A 21,858-nucleotide genomic window follows, 5' to 3' on the forward strand; every position below is an offset into this window, starting at 1 on the left:
AGTGTTCCAGTTACTCCATGTTAGCTGACAGACATATATCTATCAGCTAACATAATTGCTGTTATTGATTGGTTATTTCTTGCTGTGAATTCTGATTGAGCCTGTGAGTGAGGCAGTAATATTGTTGTAGGGGTGGTTTTTTTTAGCTTCTTCATTGTGTTCATGTTCTTTGGATGTAGTTGTGCCTCGACATCAGAATCTTATTAATGTTTTATTGTTGAGTTATATATTTTTACCATAGAAGAAGGAAAGTTAAAAACATTGCAGTTTATTTAATGTATCCCTAAATTTATTGAATTAATGTAAAGCATGAAGAAATAAAGCAGGAAGCGTTAAAGGCCTCCTTTGAAGCCTTTAACGTGCTGTGAGCATATTTTCTTCCATGCGCCATTTAAATAACTTTTAGTAATTTCTGCCCAGGCCTTATTAATGTTTAAGATGGCGTGATAAATATTGTAAGATTTCCAAAAGTGTCTTAATGTAAAATTTTTGTCATCGTCTACTGTAGACAATGCCTGAGCAAATGTTGTGCGTAAATACGTTTTTTAATTCGAAATAACATCCTGATCCATAGGTTGGATGAGTGAAGTCATGTTTGGCGTAGAAACATGACTCACTTTCAAATTGAAATCATCTAGATGCGTAGGATGTCCGGGAACATTATCTTATAGAAGCAAAATCTTGAAAGGAACATCGTTGTCTTTACAATATTTTTAAACCTCGGGAATGAAGCAGCATTTAAACCAATCCTCAAAAAGAGATATTGTTATCCATGCTGTCTGGTTCGATCGGAAATGCACGTGTAGGGTGGTATTATTGATGCCCTTAAATGCATGAGGAATTCCAGAATGGTACACAAGCAGTGGTTTTAATCTGTAATCTCCTGCTGCATTAGCCCCAAGCAAGAGCGTGGCACTACCTTTTGATGCCTTGAAACCTGGCATTGTATGTTCGATCCGGCATTTTTTTCCAATATAGTCTCGTCAGTGTTACAATTGCTGTGTTCAATAGCCACCTTCATCAATAATTTTTTCCAACACATCACAAAATTTCTCTGCAGCTTCAGAACCAGCACTGGCAACTTCACCACATAAAACATTATAAAGTATGTTTTTAAACTTTTAAAAATATATTTTGCCATAATATGCTTAAACAATGTTCCACAGGATATCTCTGTGTGCATTTATATGCTTATGAAAATATCTAAATAGTTGTTTTGATGATTTTTAATATTGGTTTAATGTTCATGTATAAAAAAAATAAATTAATTAAAATAATAATAAAAAAATATTATTTCTTCTTATATCCATTATACTGTCAAGACAATGAATAAATTTAGAAGTTCCCAGTTTTAAATGATTTATTGCCTTTATTCCAAACATTTCCATGGTATCATAGAAGACTCAGATGCACCTGTTTGTGTGACTTTTATGAAGGCTCCTCTGTAGCCAGGTGGGTAGGAGCGGCAGTGCGTAGCATACGCTTCTTGATCATACCAGGGTTCCAGCCCATGACCACCAAATACGGAGGATGCGGAAAGATCAGGGAATGACCACCGCATATCCCCGGAGCAATATGGCCTTAGTTGCTAATGCTCCTAAAAACTAAATAACAACAATGACTTTTATGAATGTGCCAGCTAGTTGTTTAATTGGTAATGCTTACCAATATGGATTCTTCCCTGTGTTTATCCACTGGTGATATCTTGTCTTATTGTAATCATTTTTGCATAAATTTCACAAACTCAAGCTTGTTGCAAAAAAAAAAAAAAATTTTTTAATTTGGCATAAAGGTCTTCTAAATATGCTTCCACCTTATAATCTGCTTATATTTTTTGAAATTGGATAGCCAGCTTTCTCTCTGAATGCTTGTTGTGGTATATGAATGTTTACCTTGCTTTGTAACCACTCTTTTTTTCCTTGTATATTAAAAACGTTTTCCCATTGACCAAAAACCCTGTCCATAGTTTTGCTGTTGATGGTGCACTACATTCCACCTTCCATCTCAAAAAAGCCTACTATTTACAAATAGACACACTTCTTGATTCTCCACTACCATTTCTTTAAATATTGATCTTTAGGTAATTCACCAGTTTATAGAAAAACTCAGTTAACCTCTATTCTTCTAAAACTTAGTTCTGTCTTATTTCTCACAAAAAAATAGCTGCTGCCCCCTGCTCTCATTTTCAATAATACAGATTTCTAGACAAGACCACATCTATACTTTTAATGAAGTTGTTTTTCCTTTAAATAAAGGAATAACCTTTTAAAGGAAAGATGGTTATTCTTTTAAATAAAGGAATAACCACCTTTCTTGATATAAGCATATCAAAAATATTGTTTCCTTAGCATTAAAAAACAAAAAAAAAGTTTTCTGTTTTGTTTTTGTGTTACTTTTTCTCTAACCAACTACCAGCTTTTTAGGAACCAGAGATCTGCCCTACCACAGAATACTGCTTTGACATCTGGGGTGGTGCCTCAGAATCCCCCTTGAACTCTTTGACACATTCAAAAAGAGGACAGCCGTGTTAATTAATGATTCCACCTTAGAAATTTGCTTCACTGCATATCACACAGATTTTGTTTGTTGCTGCATGCCTATTCTGCTGATATATTCCATGGGCACCGTTCTTCTGAAATTGTGCCTCTTTCTCTGAAGCCAGTCAGACCACATGTCACAGCTAGTCAACGTCTATTCACAGTTGAACTGCAAATTCACAGAACCAACTTTTATTCTTCCTCATTTATTACATTTAATTCTATTCTTTGGAACCTTTCTTTGCACATTATTTTCTGAAAATTAAAATCACCCAGTCTCCAGATAACAAGAGTTCTACTTGTACCAATACAAATTCAGTTTAACACTTATTTTAAAGTAGGCTTGGTTTTCTACTAATTTGGTGAGTGGAGCAAAGGGGTGCTCTTACCAAGAAAGGTCTGCAAATTGCAGCATAAACTAAACACAAGGTGATCTGATTAAGGTGTTTAAAGCTTTTAATGGATTGAGTAAGTCTGGTGCTGATGTGATTCTTCCTCTTGCACAGACCACACACATGAGGGAGCATAAATTCAAATTGAGGAAGGGTGGTTACAGAATAGATATGTGGAAGTTTGCCTTTAACCAGCAGGTGGTTGAAAATTGCTGGAACAAACTTCTGTCTGTTGTTGTTGTGGAACTTGATAGTTTAAATAAATTCAAGGAGGAACTAGACAAACTATTGGAGTGAATGAATAGGTGAAATGGGAGGTGTCTTTTTTTTTTTTTTGGCTGATTCTGTATAAGCTTACTTTCTTGGATCATTTGTCATCTAATGCTAATGTAAATATAATTTATTTTTACACACAATTTCTTCATGACTTCTGTGATTGTATAAAGTTGCACAAACGTGCTTTTCCACCATGTATACTTCTTTATGCAGCATCCCTTGCCTCTTGCAACCCATAATTCAGTATGCTTCTTACTCTGTTTTCATCCACATCATGCTGCTCATTTGGTCATTTAAAAACCACCGTGATTTAAGTTATTAATTTTCATAACTTCATGTTATATTCACCCTCAAAATGAAATTGCAAGTGGTAAGAATCAGAAGTGTGAAAATGGAAGTAATGAATACGGAAAAGTTATAATTAAGCAAACATTGGATGTTCTTAAGTGATATGAGGATAGTAAATGAATATGCTATATTGTTTGTGATGCAGGTCTTAATGAAGCAACATTTTGAACCATTCATACTAATGCCAAGAAGATTAAGCAAGCTGTGCACGTGCAGCTTCTCTGGGTGCAAACCATATGTCCCAGGCAAGATCTATGAGCATGGAAAGCGTGCTTGTTATTCGAATAGATAAACTGGCGAGGAGAAGTTCATCGGTGAGTCTCTTGGCTATAAGAGTAAGGGCTTTGTCTTTTTTTGAACCTTAAGTCAAGATTGCCTGAGGAAACTGAGAAGAATTCATGGCAAGCAGTAGCTATTTGAATCACTTTAATGCTTACAATTAACTGAGGCGCCTCCGTAGCCAGGTGGGAAGGAGCAGCAGTGCGTAGCACACGCTTCTTGATTAGACTGGGGTTCGAGCCCGTCACCACCAAATACGGAGGATGCGGAAAGGTCAGGGAATGACCACCGCATATCCCGGAGCAATATGGCCTTAGTTGCTAATGCTCCTAAAAACCAAATAACAAACAAACAAACAAACAATTAACTGAAATATAAAAAAATAAAATAAAGAAGATAGTTTTACAAAGAAGTAAGTCATCATCATCAGCCATTTTCAATCCACTGCAGGATGAAGGCCTCTCCAGCAACTTTCCAGTTCCTTCTGTTTTGTGCAATGGCCATCCATGTACTACCCACAAATTCGTGAATTTCATCTGTCCATCTCTGCTGTTGTCTTCCAGGTTTTCATTTAGCTCTTCTAGAGTACCATTCTGTTATTTTCTTAGTCCATCTGTCATCATGTTGGGTATGATTCTGTTATTTTCTTAGTCCATATATCATCATGTCTTCAAGCTATGTGTCTTGCCCAAAACAAATAAAAGACAATGTCCTTTATTTGTTTTGCTGCCTAATTCATGTTTCTCTTCTTATCTAACAGATAAGAAGAAAAACAAAGAAGAGTTTAATATCAATGAGACAGGTGTTTTTTTTTGTATAAAAAGGATTCCCACAAGGGCACTAAAGGACTTTATCAGATGTATTGAAAGTCAAAAAAAAAAAAAAAAAAAAAGGTTAGATTTCGAGTTTGTGAAGTGTGGTGTAGGGTTGTATCGTTCATTTGGCTGGTTAGCCTTTTGGGCCCCCAGTTGCCCGTTCCCTGCCATGTGAAGGTAGGCCCTGCCACCTAGTTGCCTGAGCTTACAGTGACAGGACCTTAAAAAAAAAAAAGCAATGAGTGGATGAGCTAAGTGCAAAGAGAGGGAGGGAACAGATAGAAATATTGAGGATATAGGAGAAGGCATCTCCAAGGTTAGGGTGGAGTAAGACTCCACTAGGCAAAAGGGGGTGGTGGGGTAGAGGTGGTAAAAGACACCAGGCAAGGGTGCCTGGTGTGAGATTGCCTTGATCTCTTAACTGTAGTGTTCGCAGGTAATGTCTAGTCTGGTTTATCAGTTCATGATAAACCGGACGAATCCAAGCCACATCCAATTCTTGATGGTTGTCAGTTCCAGTTATTAGTCAGTTAGGCATATCCTATGCTCAGTCTATGGTAGTCAGCCTTGGTATCCAGGTTTTCATGTAGGTTTGTCCTGTTTTGTTGCCTCTCTGCTTCAGGAAGGGTACACTTGTTTTATCTCTGTCCTGTAGGTCAAATTAGAAAGCTATCAAGTTATTAGTGTAGGTTATAGGATTATTAATGGATTGGTGGATTATTAGCATTGTGTGGCTTCCAATTTTAACTTTACAGTTAAACAACAGTTAAAAGTGTTAAAATTCTTATAAATGTAAATAAACAGTATCATGTATGAAAATTTTTTTGTCTCTACCATTATTATTATTATATTAGCCATATTGTGCAAGGAAACCTGAGGCTTTTGCTGAACTAGCCAAAAAAAAAAAAAAAAAAAAATTCCGAGTTACCCTGAGAGAGAGAGAGAAGTAGAAGGGAATCACCAAGAAAGAGAAGAATGATGATATCCAGCTCAGGACCCTGGGTGTGCTATTAATTTTGTTTTCCCTAAAAAAAGTTACATATTAGAAATGTACATAAATGAGTAAGACAAGGAAATACAGTATACACAAACATAAAGCATTACCAAGATATAGACATAATGAAGGATAAATTTAAAAATAATCAGGTTAGGATGAAGGAATGCATTTCTCTATTTACGTTATTTCTTATGGAATTTGTGGCTGATTAACACAATTTCATCTTATATGTTTTTTTTTATGAACTATCATGTTATTTGAAAACTGGATATTTAATATCAGTGAGACAGGTTTATTTCTTTATTTTGAAAAAGACTTAGCAATAGAAGTGATTCAAATAAAATGTTAACAAGTATCTTCTTTCTCAACTGTCAACTCATACATGATACAAATACTATAAGTTGCGATACTTTGTGTTTGGAGTCATCAAGAGAGAGAATTGGAATTTAGTAATTGGTGAGTAAGGCCACAAATCTGCAAGTATATTTTTTTGCTTTTATTATTACTCAGTATTGTTTTACATTTAAAATTTTAACCACATATTAATAACTTTATCACAAATGTTAATGGAAAAATAAATAAATAAAATAAAAATAAGAAGTATGAAATTCAGTATAAATAAATTCTGCTTGTAATTATTATAATGTTTTTTGTTTTCAAGAAATTAACACTTTATAAGCATTTTTATTAGGGGGTTGGGGAATTAGTAATCATTTATTAAATAGATTGGTGCTGTGATTCATATTTTTAGATATAGTCTGTCCGTTGTAAGAAATGGCATGAATGTGATATTAAATGTGCTGTTTCGATGTCATTTCATCTAAAATGATATTGTATTTAGCGATTGATCAGCAAGTTGGGATGTAGTGAACAAAGTAACAGAATTTTTTTCTGTGAAAATAAACATATGAGAAATAAAATAAATAAAAAATGACAATAAATAAATTACAACAAATTATAAACCAAAATCAGTTTTTATGGTTATATCTTTTATTTAAAAAAAAATAATAGTAAGTCTTGACTCATTTAGACAGAATCTGCTTAAGCAAGCTGCTCTAACAAATAACCTCTGCTTCATTATTGACAGTGACATTTTTCTATATTCTTTCTCAAAGTATTTTTTGATGATTATGTCAAGTTCTCTAGCCTTTCAGTGGATAATTTTACAGCATATTCCAACTAAAATTTCATTGCATCCAAATTGTAGTCTTGGGTGCCTTAATAAATAAATGACAACAAATTATTAACTCTCACCATAGTCAAAATGGCATTTTACTGAAAAATAGATGACAGAAATGGAGAAAAGAGTAACTAATGGAAAAGCTTGTTATGTGATTGGCTAAAATATGCTGGACAGACTATAGGGGCTGTTAATTATTACACTCAGAAGATTGATAACGAAAACTGCTAAACTAATTGAGAGATTGTAAGCATCATAATAGATTAACAGATTATATTGTTATTAGATAATAGGTTATATTTAATTTGACATTTTTGTACTCTTCAGAGAAAGACACCTGTTGAATAAGTAGGTGTATCCTATTTCTGTTACTGTAATTATATTTTATATTATGAATAAATAACTTAATGTATTGTATACTTGTAATTTTCAAAACTTCATAATTTTAAGCTTCTGGTGTTATTATAGGTTCAGCAACTCAAGTTGGCACTTAGAAGGGAAAGTTATGATCCAACTTCACAGATTATGTCACCAATGTCTCCTCTACTTCTGCAGAATGAGATGTCTAAAAAACAACTGCCATCTCCACAATCTGAACATGATGTTACTAAAGCCCTTCAGAATCCTAAAGCTGATTTTTTGACATGTGCTTTAACTCAAACAACACAGACTTTTCAAGAGAATTCAGGGACCTTTTCACCTTCATCACAAAGTTCTTCAGTTGTTACTTCACTCTTTGAGTCAACGCTTAATAAACAAAGTAGTTATACTGATTCATTGTTGCCGCTTTTATCAGACACATCAGAAACAGATCAGGCAGATTCTGGTTTGCAGAGTATTAGTTCTAATCTTCTATCAGAGACTGACAGAAACTCCTGTGAAAAGAAAGAAGCAAGTTTACATAATTCTGAAACTTCTAATGTATTCTCAAAGTCTTTTACTTCCATGCATCTTAAACAAATCTCTGAATCAGAGGCACACAATGAAAATGGCCTGTTGCTTGTTAAGCACAGAAGTAATAGTGTTCCTTTTTCAAATCTTAATGCAACAGATGTATTTGCACGAGGTAATATAAATTATGTACAGAAGTATGCAACTGTAAGTGATCTACCATCTTCTGAAAACAGAGATAGTTCAGTAGTATTAGATAATTCTTCCATTAAATCAAATTACCTTCCAGATTGTAATATCAATAATAATTCATTATGGCACTTTCATTCCACTGAAACTTCAGATAATACTAATGGTAGCCAATTAGTTTCTGAACCTATTGTGGCAACTACTGAGTCATTTCTTCACTTGCATGAGGATGGAAAAGTTATGTCTTGTATGTCCAGTTCAAAACAGGGTACAGAAGTAAATACTTGCATACAGAGTGAGGAACAAAATCAGAAATTTAATTTGCCACTACCAGATAACTATAATGTAAATTCTTTCCAAGAAGCCCAAGATAAAGAATACACCTCTGAGCAACAAAGCAGTAATAAACAGAATTCCACCTCAAATAATGGGACTTCAGAAAAAGAAACAAAGCAAGAAAATTTGTGTTCAAAAGAACGATTACTTCTTAAAGGAATAAAAGCCCTTAATCTTCAAAATAAAAACAACTTTCCTGCTAACAGTACTCAGAAAACAGGTACCAGTAAGAGCAAACCTCCTACACCCTTAGAAAACTCTGGAATCCTTGAATCTCCTCAATCACCTTGCACTGTTAAAATGAGTGGCAGAATATCTCATTCGTGTTCATTCCAGTCTGGAGCATTTACTGCAGAAGAAGTGTCAGCCACAGCCTTGGTAAAGGTATTTTCTGCAAGAACTCTAAGCATGGAAATGGCCAATGGTTCACTTAGTCCTCAGAAATCTCTCTCTGTTAAAGAGCCCTCTCCACCATCAACAGTTAGAACACCTCTGTCAATTGCAGCAGCACTCTGGGAAAAACAAGTGCAGGAAATTCAAAGCACTTTTCAGCAACTGCAGTCACAGGTATTTCATAACTTTTTAAATATTTTAATTTAAATTTAACTAATTTTTAATATTAATATAAATAACAGTTTTAATTTACTCTAATCATCATGTAATATAAAATAGTAAAATTCAGAGGTGCCAGTAGAAGTTTATCATTCATTGAATTTTGTGTAATTCAACTTCTCCTCCAATTTTACATTTCTCATATCTACAAGGCGTGATAAACGCATGTATGAACACACATGGTGGTTCATAAGTAAAGAAACTATTATACATATATTATTTGAAATGTAGTTTATATTTTTTTTAATGTTTCAGAATAATTTGAACATAGGAAAAGTACCGTGAGTTTTGTAATTAAGAAGATTGAAATTGCAAGTGGCATGCAAAATATGAAAGTTCTGCAGACGTTGCACTCCATTTCAAGGCATTTTTTGTTATACAACACCCAAAATAAAGACCATAAAGTAAATTCTGAATGATTTTGAAGTGGGAACATTGTACAGTCTACCAAAACCTGGTAGACCTTGTATCTTAAAGACATCTGCCAATTTGGAATTTGTAAGAGAGGATAATGAAAGAAGATCAAAAAATCTCAAAGAAGTTTGGAACTTGAAACACCTAAAAGAAGCTGAAATAGAATCACATAGAAACTTAAGTACAAGGTTCATCATTCCATGTTGCTACAAAATTTGAATGAGGATGTGACCCAGATAGAAGATTGGAATTGGCAAAATGGTTTAGTTTTTGGCCACGAGTGTTACAAACCTATAATATCTTTAACAAGGATTTAAATGTTCCTAGATTGACAGTCTAGGCAGGAATTTAGACAGGAGGTGTTCTTGGATCTTGTTCTCTAAGGGAACTGTGATGGGAGAAAGCTACCTCAGACTGATAAATGACAAAATCATCCCATTAAATTGCATTGTTATTTACAATCCAATATGTTCCTTTACTTATTTGCCACACACACACACACACACACACACACACACACACACACACACACACACACTCTCTCTCTCTCTCTCTCTCTGAGCTAAATCCACTAAGTATGATGGATGGATGGACAATCACAGCAGTGATTGTGTGATCCACGAGAAATATTGAACGGAAAGCACAGCATGCAGGAGTATTGGCATGATGCAAATACCAATTCCTTGAATCACATATTTTGCTGTTGTCTCAGAATAGTATTTCTTGATTTCTGATGATGTGGAGGATGAAATTATTCATGTCACTATGACAGCAACCACTACCTTTTACACGGTGAGTTTTCAGAATTTGATAAAATAAGGGATACAGTGTATTAATGTTTACAGTGATTATATAAAAAATAAATACTATGATCAGTTTCCTGATCATGGTATTTATTTTCTAGTTTCCTGCTTTTTTTTTAACATGCTTTTAGATATACTGAATCATCCTCATTTCATAAAAACTAATTCTGTGTGTTGCCAATCTTGATTTAATTTACCTTATACAGGGTGTTTCAGTTAAACGTTTCAGAACTTCTAAGAGGGGTAGGGTACATCCTGACAACTCGAAATCATATAGCAATGTGGGGTCGGAAATGCTTTCCTGAAGCGGTGTTGTACACAGAAGCACCATAAAGAAAAGAGACCGTAAGTGAGAAATCGTTTTAATAATACATGAAAAGAAGCACAAGGTACATGGATTAAAGTAAGTGTTCGAAGTTTCTTCCACGGGCTACAATGCACGCCTCACATCTCCGACGCATGGACATCCGAACATTCTGAATACTCCAGGCGAATTTCGAATTTCTTGAACAAGAACGCCAAGTTAGTAGGATGGATGATTACACAAACGCAGAGTTAGCCGATATGCATTTGGCGTACGGGGCTGCAAATTGTAGTGGGCCAGCCGCACAGCGTTTGTACGCGGAACGATATCCGACGAGGCGTATTCCCAGTCATAATTTCTTTGCAAGACTGCACCAGAGGTTAGTTGAGAGAGGTTCATTTGAAAGAGCTGACAGGGACAGGGTAAGAACAGCACGGACTCCAGCCGTCGAACAGAATGTGCTGCAGCATGTACAGGGGAATCCAAGAACGAGTACACGAAGTCTAGCAAACGCAGTCGGGGGTTTCCCGTTGCAGTGTCTGGAGGATTCTCCGAGAACAAGACATGCATCCGTTTCACGTGCAGCGTGTCCAGACACAGCAACCGGAGGATTATGCACCTCGTATTGCTTTCGCACAGTGGTACCTTGGAAAATGTGCTACAAATCCCCTTTTTCCTGCTGAAGTGTTGATTTCCGATGAGGCATCCTTCACAAGGGAAGGAATTTTCAACACGCATAACGACCATATCTGGGCGGTCGAGAACCCGCATGCAATACGACGTCGTGCAGCACAGATTCGATTTTCGGTCAATGTATGGGCCGGTATTATGGGAGATCACCTCATCGGACCTTACCTGTTACCGTGTCATCTAACCAGACCTATCTACTTGATCTTTCTGCAGCAAGTATTGCCACAACTTTTGAGAGATGAACAGATTTCTGCATCGACGCAACAGACAATGTGGTTCCAACATGATGGAGCCCCTGCCCATTATAGCGGAGATGTTCGTAACTACCTGGATGTCACATTTGGTCAACAGTGGATCGGACGTGGTGGTCCCGTGCGTTGGCCTGCTCGGTCACCCGACCTATCATGTCTTGATTTTTATTTCTGGGGTCATATGAAATCGCTAGTTTATGACACCCCTGTTGACAATGCTGAGGAGCTGGTTGCAAGAATCACAGTAGCTGCCGAAGAAATTCGAAATTCGCCTGGAGTATTCCAGAATGTTCGGATGTCCATGCGTCGGAGATGTGAGGCGTGCATTGTAGCCCGTGGAAGAAACTTCGAACACTTACTTTAATCCATGTACCTTTTGCTTCTTTTCATGTATTATTAAAACGATTTCTCACTTACGGTCTCTTTTCTTTATGGTGCTTCTGTGTACAACACCGCTTCAGGAAAGCATTTCCGACCCCACATTGCTATATGATATCGAGTTGTCAGGATGTACCCTACCCCTCTTAGAAGTTCTGAAACGTTTAACTGAAACACCCTGTAGATGTAGTTAAAGTCACCCATAACAGCATTCATATTTCTTGCTCATTCAAATTGCCTAAAGGGATTTTGATCACACTCCTGGTTATTTTGTCTCTAACAGACTCATATAATCATCTATCCTTTACCATCTGTCATTATCTCAAATGACCAGATTCATTCTCCACCTAGGCTTGTTCAGATTCTGGGAATGAACGTAATCCTCCTCCACTCCATTTCTTTGAATATGCTACTGCAGATACTCGAGTGCAAGTCTGCTTTGCGTATAAGTCACTCCCTATTTTTGGGCCTCGGGAAGTCAGAAAATGTAGTGACGTGTGTATGCGTCAACACGAATATTTGCTTTGGGGTATAGCCAGTACTGCCAAAGTTTGTATATTTTAGCATAATGAAAGTTGTGCCAACCCCTGTGACTGCCCATATAACTGCATTGCTGTCTGGTTCTGCATTATTTTTTAAACTAGTGACTCAGTTATCTTTCCTGGAACAGAAGTCAAGCTTACAGGTCTATATTACTCATTTCATCCTTTGATCCTGCTTTGTTAATTGGAGATACTTTCACAATCTCCAGTCCATGGGGACCTCTCCTGAATCCAGAATTCTCTCATAATTATGAATAACGGTTTGCTTACATCTTTTGCTGCCTCTCGTAACATAATTAGATAAATCCCATCTGCCACAAGTGCCTTATTTACATTTAGCTTCAACAGTTTCTCTTCTGCTTTCATTTTAATTATCATAAAATCAATTAGCTCCCTGTAATTTGTATAGTTCTGTCATCATTATCATCCCTAAAAAATTACTCGTGTGAATGGAGATACAAAATATCTATTCAGTTTGTCAGCAACCTTGAGAAGGATCTGATTTATACTATTCATATTTAGCAGACCAATGTGAGTCGTCCCTTTCCTTCTAGAGTTTATGTAAGTAAAGTAATCTGTGCTACTTTTCTTTGCATTCTTTGCCAGGGACTCCTTGTAATGTGTTTAGTTTGCCTAACTCACTTTGTGAATTGATTGTAGAGTAGTTTATACTTGCTGTAGGTTTCCGTGTCTCCTGATAATTTATATGCATCCCATGTATTTTTCTTCTCTGCCACTAGTCTCATAAGTTCCTCCGATGTCCATTTAGGGCTAAGCTTACTAGATTCTACAATTATTTCCCTGAATGCTTCCCATTTAGAATTTGTGTTCTTTTACTTGTGTTGTATAAATAAAGCTAACGAACAGTGTCTTTCAGAAAGGTGCCAAGGAAATGCAATGTAAAATTTCAGAACACATATAAACACAAGATTTTTCATGTGTTGTGAAAGCTGAAAAAGGTAACATGTTTGCTATGTGTATATCACATTCCCCACTGCTTGATTTTGAAAAATCAAATCTACAGTGTAAATCTGATTTTTCAACCTCAAGCAGTGGGGAATGTGATGTAATCAGACTTTTGCAAACAAATAATAAAGACAGCATGCAGTGCATAGGAAGAAATGCAAAAATTGTTGCATTTCATGGTGATGATGATATCTTACATGCTGAATATCCATTTGCATATTTTTTCATAGCACATAATCTTCTTCTGAGTTGTGCTGGTCATGCAGATGCTTTATTTAGAAATGTTTTCCAATAGTGAAATAGCAAAATTGCAGTTGCTTTTACCCCTGATGGTAGTTACATCTTTATGTAAATCCCACATCAGTACACTGTGATCACTGCCACCTAGTGGTTCCTTTATCTGCAAATTCTGCATGATTAATCACTGCTGATAATCAGATCAAGAGTATTACTACCCCTGATTGTCTCTCGAACATGCTGCTGTAGAAAACAATCATCCAATAAATCCACAAAAGTCTTGCTAGTGTATAAGTGACCAATCCACAAGTTACAGTCAATATCTAGGAAGTTAAAATCCCCAATTATAAGGCATTCTGATATGTTGACCCACTATTTCTCTGTACAGTTATTCATTGTACTCATCAGTCATTAGGCCTATAACATACTCCTACTCTCATTTTTGCTTTGGAAATGAATGGTCCTGCATTCACATACTTGCAAGAGAAATTCCCAAGACTTAGTACAGTCTGTCCTCGTATAGCACGTTAGTTGCGTTCCTAGAAACCCTCGTGCAATGCAAAATCGTGCAATATAAACAACAGGCCCTATGGGAAAAGTAGGGTTAGGTGCCGACCACCCAAGATTGAACACACATTTGGAACCAAAACATTACAAAACACAATAAATAATCGGGTAATTTTAATCGTTATAAAATACTTACGTATTTTATAACGATTAAAATACGTAATAAAAATAATATTATATTATAATAAAGTATTTTTAGTATTTTTTAATACTAAAAAAGTATTTTTTACGGATAAAATACGTATTTTATTCGTAAAAAATTTATTATATTAAATAAAATAGTCGTAATAAAATACTTACGTATTTTATAATACGTAAGTATAAATTATAATACGTAAGTCGTAATAAAATATTGCTAATGCTTTTGCTTCTATCGTAAGCAAACTTGCTTTTTGTTTGATTTTCTATCCAAAGAGATGACAGCCGTTCCATCTCTTCCAATTCTTATGTCTTAATCTAATGGATTTTAATTACACTTTGAGTTGTTCCCGCTATGAAAGTTGTTTTTATTTTCTCTGCATTCTTTGTAATTCTCCGCGTTGCCTCATTTAGGTCTGTAGCACGTGCAATATCACATGGTCTTTCATTTCGCTCAAAGCGTTTCACAATTTCATATTTTTTCTCTATCGACAGAAGCGGACTGGCCATAAGCCTTACGGGGGGAACCACGGTGGGCCGGAGGCCGGTGTGATTTTGGCCATAAACCGTAGTATGAGGCCACTACAAATTTTCCCGGGTAAGAATTTTTGACCCAGTCCGCCTCTGTTTATCGATATTGCTTCTTTTTTTTTTTCTCTCTGAATCTGCAGTGTCTTAGCCAGGACGCTTCCTTTTCACACCTTTTAAGTATTTTACTAATTTTTAGGGAATAAAGCACAATTACAAACGAGGTGGCACGCTTGATACACAGAAACAAAGCTGCGCGCGTATAGCAACTGAATAAACAACACTGTAAAGGCCGAGATACACTATTAACACCTCACATTTTACTAAAGCACATTTCTGGGGGTTACTACCATAAACCAATAAAAACAATTTCCAGTTGCGTTTCTGCTAGTGGAATCTGTTATAAACTGGTAGTAAACTCCATCTAATTGCATTTGCAATTATATCGATAGCTGGAATTGTGTTGGTTTTTATGGTGAAATGTGTTTCCCCTTCACTGATATAAAACACATAAATACATTTTCAGAATCTTCTTCGTTCCTATCGTGTTGCGTTCAGTTGGGGTGATTCCGCATTCGACTGCCATTTCTTGTAAACACAAAGGCGAATCGTGTATAAGCGAATTCGGTTCGTGTTATATAGATAACGTTCCCCTATTTATAAATCGTGTATGATCGAATTCGTGTAATGCAAACATGTGTTATACGAGGACTGACTGTACAGAGAAGATTAAGGTAGGCATTTTCATTGGTCCACAAATAAGGCAACTTTTCAAAGATGAAGAGCTCGAATGCGTACTTAGTGATAGCAAGAAATCAGCGTGGAAAGCCTTTCAAAATGTTAAAGCCCTCAACTACAGGCAGCTTGTGGAAGATCTCATTACTTCTTATGAAAAACTGGTGTGCAACATGTCATTGAAGATGCATTTCTTGCATTCACACTTGGATTTATTCCTGCCAAACTGTGGTGCCATCAGCAATGAACATGGTGAGTGCTTCCATCAAGACATCACAGCAATGGAACAAGGATGTAAAAGCAGAAGTGCTGCCATGTTAGCTGATTACAAGGCAAAAAGGTCCCGTGTTTGATACAAGTATGTTGGTAGCTACATCCTACTGCCTTATAAATAAAAAATACCCTGTATAAATAAAAAACTACTTTTTTCGAAAAGAAGAGCCAATTTCTGTGTTTAGCACCCCAAAATCTTTAAAGTAAACTTACTTTCATGCCCGTAACAAGATATGACCCAAAATTTGTTGTTCAGTGTTACTGCAATAAGTTACCTCCATGGGTAGTTGAGGCTGACAGTTTGGGAAAATTCAAAGGTCATCTGGATCAGCACCTGTATGATGAGTGGAATACTTAAGACGGGTTTCATTATTATTATTTTTTTTTATTGTTATATTTTATTCGTTTTGCTGGTGTAGAAAATGCCTAGGGCTTTTTTGTGCCATATGTAATACTAAATACAAACTGAATTAAAAATTAATGAAGTGAGTAATTAAAAAAAGTAGTTAAGAAGTTGCGTAGTTCATTCAGTAAGATTTGATCAATCTGGCATCACTAATAAGGTATAAGCTTATTTACACATAAACGAAAACAGTTTATTCTTATATACTTATAAAAAGTAATTAGCCTTCCTAGGCTGAAAAATGGCAATTCACAAAAACATTACTAGAAGGAAAGGAATTTTTTTGTAGTAAATTAAAATGTTTGCTAATTAAATACATTAATTTAGATATTTTTATATATTGAAATTAGTGAATAAATAGCAGTTATTTTTTCTTTTGATTCTCTTATAGGTTAAAGATTTAGAATGTACATTTGGACAGATTTTTATTCCTACTGTTCCAGAAATTACAGAAGATTTGAAAGAAAATTCACAATGTAAGCATTATTTACTACTTTTAGTGTTACATTTCAATGTTTGTTTAAAGTTTAATTAGAATTTATTGATAGAATTTTGTTACAAGACCACCTGGGCAGTGATCCCTAATGCCATTATTATAATTAAACAGTAACTATTTATGTATATATAGTGAAATTATAGTAGTCTTATAATACTGTGACAAACTGACTAAAAAAATTGAATGGCAAATGCCTAAAAAACGGTACTCACTTTGTATAAATCTGCAATAAATTTATTGGTATATGGTGGCTGAATTTATTTTGGAAGAAGCATTAAAAAGAACTAAGGCAGAGAATGGGGTAAAAATATTTTTAAACAAATTTTAAAAATGAGCGCAAGGAAGTAGAAGTGCAGATCTCCAATCCTTGGTTGTCATAAAAAGGTTGAAGGACGCGAATGAAAGAATGAAATAAAAGAATGAAAAAGAAAAATGAAAGAATGAAAAAAAGAATGAAAAAGAAAAATGAAATAAAAGAATGAAAAAAAAAAAAGAATGAAATGAAAGAATGAAATAAAAGAGAAGACCGGTGGTGCTTGGCACCACCGGTCTTCTCTTTTATTTCATTCTTTCATTCGCGTCCTTCAACCTTTTTATGACAACCAAGGATTGGAGATCTGCACTTCTACTTCCTTGCGCTCATTTTTAAAATTTGTTTAAAAATATTTTTACCCCATTCTCTGCCTTAGTTCTTTTTAATGCTTCTTCCAAAATAAATTCAGCCACCATTTACCAATAAATTTATTGCAGATTTATACAAAGTGAGTACCGTTTTTTAGGCATTTGCCATTCAATTTTTTTATGTGTATATTTTAACGCAAATGCAAAAAATACATTTTAATCCTATATTTTGATATCTATACATCAGAATAGTCCCAGTGAAATGATGATAGTTGATATTGGATAGAGCAAGTTGCATTAAAATCATGTGGTCTCTAAATTAAAAAAAAATTATTTAAGTATATTATTGCAACTGCTTTAAAAATGATAGGATATTAGTTTAGGATATTGCGCAAAGATGGCAATATGATACAACACAGCCCATTGTTTGCAACACTCCAAACAGCATAGCACATTTGTAATACTTAAAATGGCAGTTTGCTAGCCATCAGCAACAATTTATAATTATCTGGTATTTCATGGGGGGGGGGGGGAACTCTTACTGGAATTCATCGGGAAATGGCAGAAATTTGTACTGACATCATTATGGACATAAAAAATATTCAATTGGGTGCAAAAGTTTTGTGAAGGACCAGGAGCCTTGTGAGAATGAAGCTCATCAACCAAGACTTTGATCTAGTTGCTTGAGGTTAACATCCTCCAGTAGAGGGAATTGTTTTCCTCCAGTGGAGGAAATTATTTTGGACAACAGGAGATCAACATTGGATGAAAGTGTAATAGATACAGTTATTTTATGTTGGTTCTGTTCTTGAAGATCTCAAAATCTGTCAACCAGGTGGCTTCTACAGAAGCTTTCTCAGGAGCAAAAAGACATTCTTGTCAAGTTGTGTGAAACGGTGCTTGCTCAGGATGTTTCAGTGAATGGTTTTTTTTTCTCCTTGATTGTATGAGATGTGGATTCCACTGTTCAATCCTGAAGCCAAATGTCATTATGCCCAATAGAAGCATGTCAAGTTACAGCCGTCCAAAAAGTTGTGTTGCTATAAGTGGGGATAAAATGATGGTTGTTGTTTTCTAGGCTATTGATGGAATAATCCATATACATGCATCCCGAGGGTAGAGAGGAAACACTTATGAAGAAACTCTGAAGAAAAGATTTCTCTCAGCATTTCAGAAGAATTGTCCATTCACGCCATGAATCACATTCATGAACAATGCTCTGCTCCATCGTGTCACTAAGGTGTAAATTTTTGGAGACAACAAAATTGAGGTTATCCAGTGTCCTCCATACTCACCTGACCTTGCACTTGGTTTTTTGTTGTTTCTAATGGGGAAGGATGCTTTTCTTAGCTGACAAGCAGCTGCTTTTGAGCACATGGATCTGGGGGTCCTTTTGTACTAAAAGGGGTCTACAAAACATTTTTCAAGTTAACAGGAGTCGGGGGGGGGAGTCCTTATGTCAATAAAGTTGAAGAATCACTGTTGTTCTAGGAGATTGTTAAAAAATTACTTGTTTCATTTCTGTACCGTGTGTATGTATGAAAGTCTCTTTATGAAAAATAAATTTGGAGAGATTATAACTTGAATGGACCTCATAGTTTCCAAATGACATGCAAGACAACCATGGCATGTAATACAGAAACTGTGTCTACTAACTAAGCCAAATATAAGTCAAAATTTGAAATAAACACATTGATAGGCATTTGGTCTGGGACCAAATAATAAGTAATTATTATTTATAACTGCATAAATAATAAGTAATTACCTTAATTATTATCTGTTTTTTGTGTGTATTATCTTATACACGTATTACATAGGTCTGATTATGAAAACCTTGAATAATAGCTTTATTTGGTGGGCCGATATAAGAAATATAATTTTCTCTAAATAATTTTGTATTTTAATTAATTTTTAACATTGGGGAGAGAAATGATTTTTTCCATTCTGGCATAAAGGAATCATCGCTCTGACAGATAATAGATTAACTTAAAATTAAACAAAGAAAGTCGTAATGCATATACTTATCAATTAGAGTCCACCAAACTGATATCCAAGTTTAAGAATCGAAGTAGCTCCTATGCAAACACTATTGCACACCTGTACTTTTTTTGATAACAGTGATCACTCCAATTTAACTGTATTATTTTGACTATTAAATATAATAGTAATATTGCAAACAATTGGCCATAATTATGGGAGCATCCTTGTAATCAGGGGAAGTCGCTATAGACTGGAGATGTGCAAATGTCTTTTCTATTCACAAAGGGGGATTTAAAAATGAAGTGAATAAGTATAGACGTGTAAGTTTGACTTCTGTTCCAGGAAAAATAACGGAGTCAGTTACATGGAAATTACAGCATGGATTTGTTAAGGGGAGATCTTGTCTGACCATTCTGATTAGCTACTGAGGTTTGACAACAAAGGAACTCAGTGCCTTAATGCAAAGAATAATTATGACCATACCTAGACTTCAGCAAAATTTTTCACACTGTTGTTCCACATAGACTGGTATACAATTTGGAGCAATATGCCACTGGGGGAAAGTTACTGCTGTGAATAAAGGGATGGTTGAGTGGCAGAACATAGAAGGTGGCCATAAATGGGCACTGCACTTCTTGAACTAAATTTATTAATGGATTTCCTCAGGGTTCAGTGCTGGGCCCCTTACTGTTTTCAGTATGTATTAATGATATTGATGAAAGTGTATAAAAATTTGTAGCTGATACAAAGGTTAGCAGGGTGGCTAATGATGTGAATCAAAACTTAATACTGAAAAAACACTTAGAAAAATTGGATAAAGGAGCTGAGAAGCGTAATACAGGTAACCCTCATATAACACGGTTATACGAGGGTTATACACCTTACACTTTATACACTTTTATCAATATCATTAATGCCGACCGGGCTAGCTGGGTAGGTAAAGTGCTTGCCTAGCAACTTAAAGGTCGCGGGTTCGATTCCCGCCTCGGGCTGGATATCACGATGGTGCCAAACCAACCGGTTGGTTGGATATCCCGGCCACAATACACGAGGGAAGCAAGAAAAAAACTGGTTCCTTTGTGTATTGATCACATCATACGAAATAAATAACATATCATTAATACATACTGAAAACAGTAAGGGGTCCAGCACTGAACCCTGAGGAAATCCATTAATAAATTTACAAAAAGGGGGGTTGTGTTCCAAAAGCTAACAAAAATACACTATTTCGTTAACAAAATATTAACAAAAATTATAGATTTCATGTATTTTCCTCTCTTTAAAAAATCAGTAATCTGGGTTTGTTTGCTTTTGCTTGATAAATCTTTGTGAATTTCATCGTATGGAACTAAACATTTTTGAAACTCCCTTTTGAACTGGCCCTGGGTGCCAAGCGATTATTAGTGTAGCCAAGCGATTTCCAAGCGATCTATATATTGTGTGTGCAAAGCAAATAGTTTTCTTTAGGTTTTAAACACAATTTTCTTATTTATTTGTATTGAGAAACTTTTGCACTACAAAAAGTAGGCAGAGTTCCAGGAAGGAAATTCACCTTTCTGTTTCTTGTCAATCTTACTAACCAAACTAACTCAGCCGCTTGGTTACCCTTGTGGCACTGCTCCTGCCTCCCCGTGGCGGGGCCGGTAACCCGGAAAGAAAAGCTATCTTTCCGGGGCTAAAAGGAGCAAAATGATTTCTCCTACAGGACACAGGGATCCTAATATGGCTGCTCATGAGATAGAAGACTCTACCTCATGCAGTGCCAAACGCCAAAAAACTGACAGTGTACAAAGAAGGCATCCAATGCACCTTGTATTGCATTCGACGCAAGAACAGTCTCTTGGTAGTCTCTCGCCTTTTAAAATACAGAAATATCTAGAAAATCTAATAGGATCTCCGAAAACAACTAAACGTCTTAGATCGGGCGACTTGCTCGTTGAGGTCTCAGATGAACGGCAATCACAACGGCTCCAAAAACTAACATCCTTTGGAGGATTATCGATTACTGTCTCCCCTCATGCTACTCTAAACACCTCCAGGGGTGTGATAGCTGAGTGGGATCTCATAAATCTCTCAGAAGAAGAGTTGAAAAATGAATTGCAAGACCAGGGAATTGTGCATGTAAAGCGCATATACACAAAACGAGACAATGCTCTAGTTCCAACTCGGAATATAATACTAACATTTGACAGTCCCAAACCTCCAGCATCCATCAAAGCAGGATATCTGAATTGTCAAATAAAATTGTATATTCCTAACCCTACACGCTGTTTTAAATGTCAAAAATTTGGGCATTCCCAAAACGTGTGTAGAGGTTCAGCCACTTGTGCCAATTGTGGTTCACGCGAGCACAATCACTCAGACTGCAAAGCAGAGCAGCACAAATGCTCAAATTGTAATGGGCCACATACTACCTATTCCAGAGATTGTCCCCTTTGGAAAAAGGAAAAAAACATTCAACGGGTCAAAGCCGAAAAAAACATCTCGTATCAAGAAGCTAAAAAATCTGTACAGGCTCAATTTAACACTCGACCTAGCTTCGCTGAAGTCGTACAAAAGCCAACTGCGGTAACCAGTACTCTGCAAAGAAAAATAACGACTGGTACTCAAACTGAGGTAACGTTTCCCCCAGACAGATCAATGTCAGATTGGGCTCGGTCAATATTGGAAGCTGTGCCCC

General features: G+C 35.8%; 1 protein-coding gene across 1 annotated transcript in view; it reads left to right on the top strand.

Moving 5' to 3' along the window:
- Positions 1–21,858, top strand: part of Cep97 (centrosomal protein 97kDa) — a 220,207-nt gene that overhangs the window by 174,488 nt on the left and 23,861 nt on the right. The window contains exons 13-14 of the mRNA XM_090380233.1: positions 7,293–8,807; positions 16,473–16,557. Coding sequence (XP_090236359.1) covers positions 7,293–8,807; positions 16,473–16,557 — 1,600 coding nt within the window. The remainder of the gene's footprint in view (positions 1–7,292; positions 8,808–16,472; positions 16,558–21,858) is intronic.

The sequence above is a fragment of the Mastigoproctus giganteus genome, chromosome 8 (genome assembly GCF_048544385.1).
Source record: "Mastigoproctus giganteus isolate SK-2022 chromosome 8, ASM4854438v1, whole genome shotgun sequence".
In the NCBI taxonomy this organism is placed as follows: domain Eukaryota; kingdom Metazoa; phylum Arthropoda; class Arachnida; order Uropygi; family Thelyphonidae; genus Mastigoproctus; species Mastigoproctus giganteus.